The 5821-nt window shown below is 41.7% G+C and overlaps 1 protein-coding gene across 1 annotated transcript in view; it reads right to left on the minus strand.

Annotated features, from left to right (window-relative positions):
- Positions 1 to 981: 981 nt before the first annotated feature.
- LOC115029065 (protein FAM240B-like) overlaps positions 982 to 5821 on the minus strand; it is a 16620-nt gene continuing 11780 nt past the window's right edge. Inside the window, exons 2-3 of the mRNA XM_029468191.1 lie at positions 5025 to 5169; positions 982 to 1075 (exon numbers count right to left, since the gene is read on the minus strand). Of these exons, the coding sequence (XP_029324051.1) occupies positions 982 to 1075; positions 5025 to 5167 (237 nt within the window). The 5' untranslated portion in view covers positions 5168 to 5169. The remainder of the gene's footprint in view (positions 1076 to 5024; positions 5170 to 5821) is intronic.

Consider the following 5821-nt stretch of genomic DNA (forward strand, 5'->3'; position numbering starts at 1 on the left):
GCCTAGACAACATGTCTTTCCCAGGACTACCTCAGAGTGTCTTGAACTTGGCCTTTTATTTCCTCTGGCCACCTATGTGCCTTGGTTGCCTGGAGTTCTACATTCTATCTTCCTTTGCTCCTGCCTTGCCTCAAGGAACCCGAGGCAAAGCAACCCCCATGCTTGCTATTTGCTTGCTATTTGCAGTGCCATTAAATGCCATAAGCTTGTTCAGGACCAGGCAGGAAGCTAAGTGAGGATGGCTCAAAGTTCCAGAATGTGTCTGAGGATTCTGGGGCGGACACTTGCTGTACCAGAAAAGAGCTGACTAAGTCACATGTCATCTTGGCAGACGATAGACAATTTTGAGGTGAGCAAGGACAAACGAGACTATTTAGCACGGTTATACTTTCATTGCATGTGCCTAAATAAAAAAGCCCAAGTTTATAGGAAGAGAAAATGAATTCACTTTATTTTCAGATCATATTTTTAAAATTTTCAAAATTCATACTAGTTTTATTTCTGCCAGCATCTCTGTTTGCACAAAAAACAAAACAAAAAACCAAAACCAAACCAAACTAAAACAAAAAACAGAGAAAGGAGATTTTGTGACCAATTTCTGGAGTTGTAGGGAACCAGATTTCATTAAGGTCATTGCCTCAAGCAAGCTCAGAGAAAACATTTAGATTTCAAGATGAGGAGAGAATCCAGTACCAGACTATACTATGTGGATCTTAGAAACCCGGAGAGGGGTGCTAATTCAAAGAGATTTTTTTAATATAAAACAACCCAAGAATCCCACCCCTGCACTCACCCCGTCCCCTCTGTGAAGAAGAAAGAGCTGGATAACAGTTCCCACGAGCACACTGTGGGGGTTTGCATGGAAATCCTTTCTCAGATGGGAGAACAAGTAGGGGAAGCTCTGCCTAGCAAGTCAGTATAACTCAGGGGAAGTCTTTTTCCTCTTAGAAAAAGATGTCCTTGATGGTTTGCCAGAAGCACTCAGTTCTCAGGGTTAGCCTGCTTTTCCTTGTCATCAGGATTATCCAGCATTCTCAGCCTCTTCTCCAGCCTCTCCTTCCATTCTTCTCTAAGCCTGAGGAGGAGACACCATATAGGCAGCTGGTTAGTACATTTGTCGCCATACCTCCTGGTCCATTTGCTTCTCATAAATACTGTCCAAAGAAGCCCATGGCTCTTGCCAATGGGTAAAAAGAAGGAATAGAATAGAAAAGCTAGAAAAATAAGCGAAGACTACAAATAGGTAGTCTTTCATCAGATTTAATTTAGCCTTCCCAAATTAATACTGGACTCAGTGAAATTCCAGTGAAACCTCCAGTTAAAGTGTTTTTGTAGTTATCAACGAGCCGGAAGAGCAGGCATCTGTGGGCTCAGCTGCTTGGAGGACTGAACCAAGAGGATTACTTGAGTCTAAGAGATTGAAGCCAGCCTGGGTAAACATAGCAAGACCTCATTAAAAAACAATCAATCGATATTATGTGGAAAAGCAAGAAAAGAAGTAGATTAGCCAGAAGAATTTTGAAGAAGAGTGAAGTTGGAGGACTTAGAGGACCGGATTTTAAGTCTTATATGATACAGAGCTACCATCAGTAACACACCTGAAAAAAGGAACAGGCAGATGGATCAATAGAAAATCCAAACTAATTTGTGGACTCTGATGAATCCAAGGATAAGAAGAGGGGCTGGAGAGATGCTCAGCCGTATTAACATGTTACAGAGCACTTGCTGCTCCGGCAGAGGGCTGGGTTGGGTCCCAGCACCCACACCAGCTCACAACCCCTTATGACTCCAGTTCCAGGGGATCCCATTCCCTCTTCTGGTCTCTTCAGATACTAGGTCCACGTGTGGTACTCATACATTCGTGGAGGCAAACACTCGGACACATAAAATGAAAATAAATAAATCTTTAAACAAAAGAATCTGGAAGAATCTGGAGGTACTGGAGATGAGGCAATATGAATAACAAAATGAAAATATATAAAGAAGAAGAAAGGAAAAAAATGTATTCATACTGTCTCTCTTACGAACAATCTCAAAATGAGTATGCTGTGTTCCATTCTTGCCATATTCTCATCTATTGGACTTTACTGAGAAATCCCCAAAGGTGAAATGCTCTATTCAATCAACTCAATAAATATATTATGAAGGCTCGAGGCATTAAACTGGCTCCAGGGCAACTTCACCTTCTTTTTAAATTTTAATTTTTAAAATTAATCACTACTGCTGCTGCTGCGGCTACTACTACTTTATTATTATGATTATTACTATTATTACTTTTATTATTGGGGTGTGTGCTCATGTACGTGTGGAAGTCAGAGGATAACTTTCAGTGTTGGTTCTCCTCTTCCACCCTTCCCTAGGCTTGAGAGGTAATGCGCTTTTACCTGCTGAGCTGTCTCAATGTCTCAAGCTTCTTAACTAAGACATCTGGAAGCATGGGAAGAATTTGAAGGGTTAGCCTTGTGTTCGGTAATGATTGTGACAGCAGCATGTTCATAACCAAGGTCTCAAAGTTGAAAGGTGCACAGAAGGGAGACACACATGGGAGAATAGCATCAGGACACTGGTTTTCAGACTCAACTTTAAAGTAAAAGCAGGAGGTATAAGAGTGGGGTGTGTCTGCTTGAAAAAGAGAGGTGAAGCATCAAACCACTGCACACCTGGCATGCAGCTGTTTCCCCTAGGGACCCTTTGACACTGCCCACAGCATCTGCCAGAAGACAGCTAAGGAACGATTATTTGTTGAGATGCTGTGACCTCCAATCTTGATGTCCATCTATTGACAATTCTCCATTTCTTCTATGTTACCTGTGTTACTGTTTCTTCTGTGTTATGAGGGTGTTACCTGGTCATCTGCATTCTATCTATCTATCTATCTATCTATCTATCTATCTATCTATCTATCTATCTACCTATCGTCTGTCTATCTGTCTGCCTGTCTGTCTGTTTTTCAAACAGGCTTTCACTATGTATTGCCTTGGCTGGCAAAGAACCTAGACAGACTCTGAGGAGTTGAGCTGTTCCTGCTGCTCTGAGGAACTGACCTGTGAGAGCAAGAGAGGGTCTTACATTAGACCCACGATACTCATAGGATACATGCTTTTTTTGTGTGTGTAAATAAACCCCCTTTCAATAGACTCCCAACTAAAACAAGAAATTCATTCATCAATGAGAGAAAGACTACATTACCTTCCCTCTAAAATCCTTTATATGTGTCCTTCCAGATGTGGAAGGTTTTCATGAAATGGTTTTTCATACAGACATACCTCTCAAGCTAACCCTGAAACTTAGTTTGTCTTTGTATGTTGGGTTACCATTGTAAAGAGCTGAAGAAGATATTTTACTTTATTCTTACTTTTATTCATTTATTTTTGAAACAGACTCTCTATGTAGCTCAGGCTGGCCTTGAATTCTCTAGGTAGCTAAGGATGATCTTGATTTTCTAATCCTTTTACCGACATATCCTAAGTACTAGGATTATAGCTTGCATCACCACACCCAGCTCTTGAGTAAACAATTTCAGGAAACAGAACATTATTTATTTAAATTATTTATTATTAATAATTATTATTGTGTGCATGTTGTGTATATGTGGGTGCATGTGCCATGACAAATATATGAAGGTCAGAGGGAAACTTTGTGGAGTCAATTACCTCCTTCAACAAATTGTTGGTTGTGGGGCTCAAACTCAGGCCTTCAGGCTTAAGTGTCAAGTACTGCCCTTACCTGCTGAGCCATCTGGACAACCCAGAACTTGATTTTTGCTTGTATTGTAAAAAGTATTGTAGTTATCTGTAAGCTATCGTTCACAGTGGGGACCACTTTATCCTCAAGGGGACCTTTATCTCAATGTGAATGGGAATCCTGCTGACAGTTGATGTTTTGAGGCAAGAAATACTACTGAACATGTTACAAAGGGCAAGAGAGCCCTCCACTGCAAATAGTTCTCTGGTTGTAAAATACTAGTAGTGTTGACAGCTGAGTGAGAAGCAGGTTATAGATGCGTTAAAGAAAGCCCGTAAAGACAGTGACAATATTGAATGAGTGGTTCTATTCACCTAGATTTCTGACTTTCTGTATTTTATGTTCTGACTTCTTTTTTTTTCTTTTTTTGTTTTAATATTTATTTAATGTACATAAATAACACTGTAGCTGTCTCAGACTCACCAGAAAAGGGCTTCAGATTCCATTACAGATGATTGTAAGCCACCTTGTGGTTGCTGGGAATTAAACTCAGGACCTTTGGAATAGCAGTCAGTGCTTTTAACCATTGAGCCATCTCTCCAGCCCTCTGACTTCTTTTTTTAAAAAAGGCCTAGCCGGGGAGAGACTGCCTCTCCCAGGAATAATTCCTCACCGTCGTTTATAAGCTAGAGACTCACGTAATGTGGGTCGATGACTTTGAACTTCTGAACCTTCTGCTTCTACCTGCCCAGTGCTTTGGGATTACAGGTGTTCGGATCACACTTAATCTGGTGCTAGCATCTGACTCAGGGCGTTGTACATTCTAGGGAAGCTCTCTAACGACTAAGCTACATTTTAGTCCCAGCAAAAGGCTCAGCCAATCTCCAAACCATCTATACACAAGTGTGTAGCTTCAACTTTTCCATATTCAACTTCCACACCTGCCACCGTGCTCCCCTTTGGAAAGCATCCTAGAGCCAGCACTGGAGGCTAGCCAGCCAGAAACCCACTGGGTTTGTTCAAACTAGCCAACCTTAAAGTACCCACTCTTTCCTGCCTTGTCATGGAAATCCCCAAAGGATTACACTTTCTTCCTGGCTCTTATGTTCTGATTAAAACCTGCTCCTTCTTCGAAGTGTCTGAGCAATGGGGAGACACCTCTCTGGGACTTGTGAGTTGAATACACTTCTTCCCCTCGATATCGTGCTCTTGTTTCCTCCCTCTGTGGTATAGCATCCAGCATCCACCCGCTCCTATCAGTGAGTGATGAAAAGAACCGAGCAGCCCTCCACATCTGGTGTATTCCCAAGGAAACCTAGACAGAAAAGCAATCTCCCTACTTTCTCAGAGCGCTTCTCCCCTGGCGATCTTCTTCCAGTTCTCGGTAACAAGTCTGTTTGTGAATCTCCTTTTCCCAGAAGCTTTTGAGCTCATCGCAGGTCTCGCAGCAGAAGACTTCCCTGCGCATGTACTGGCTGTTCATCCCTGCAATGTGAGAGACAAAGCATAGCCTAGTACTGCAAGTGGAGGCACTCGGATTTGGGATGTGCTCGAACCCAGCCGAGTTTAGGCTCAGAGACGACACCTCCTCTGTCGTCACACACTCAACGGGATGACTACTTTTGCACTGCAGACGAGAATAATACACAGTATTAACAGATGTAAACAGTATTCTGAAAACAGTTAAACAGCGACAGAAAAGTCATCGGGAGCACTTGACGACGGTAAACTGACTCTTTAAGCAGCTGCCTTTCCTGTTGTCTTTTAGCCATTTTACTATACTGTAAGTTACTGAAAAACTGTAGTAATATAAATGATTCTAAAACACAGAAATTAAAATAAATTTTGTTCAAATGATATACTCAAATTTTAATCTTCTACAAATTTATTGATTTTTTAAAAAAACCTTTTAATCACTTATAATTGTGTGTGTGTGTGTGTGTGTGTGTGTGTGTGTGTACACTTGCCTATGTGAGCTCATGCGGAGACCAGAGATCAACACTTGAGACAGGGGATTTCACTGAATTGAGAGCTTATTGATTTGGCTCGACTGACTGGCCAATATGCTCCTGGAATCTGTCTTTCTCTGCATCCTTTCAGTATGGAGCTATCACTATACATGGCTCCCCCCCCCCCC

Source organism: Mus caroli, chromosome 13 (genome assembly GCF_900094665.2).
Source record: "Mus caroli chromosome 13, CAROLI_EIJ_v1.1, whole genome shotgun sequence".
NCBI lineage: Eukaryota > Metazoa > Chordata > Mammalia > Rodentia > Muridae > Mus > Mus caroli.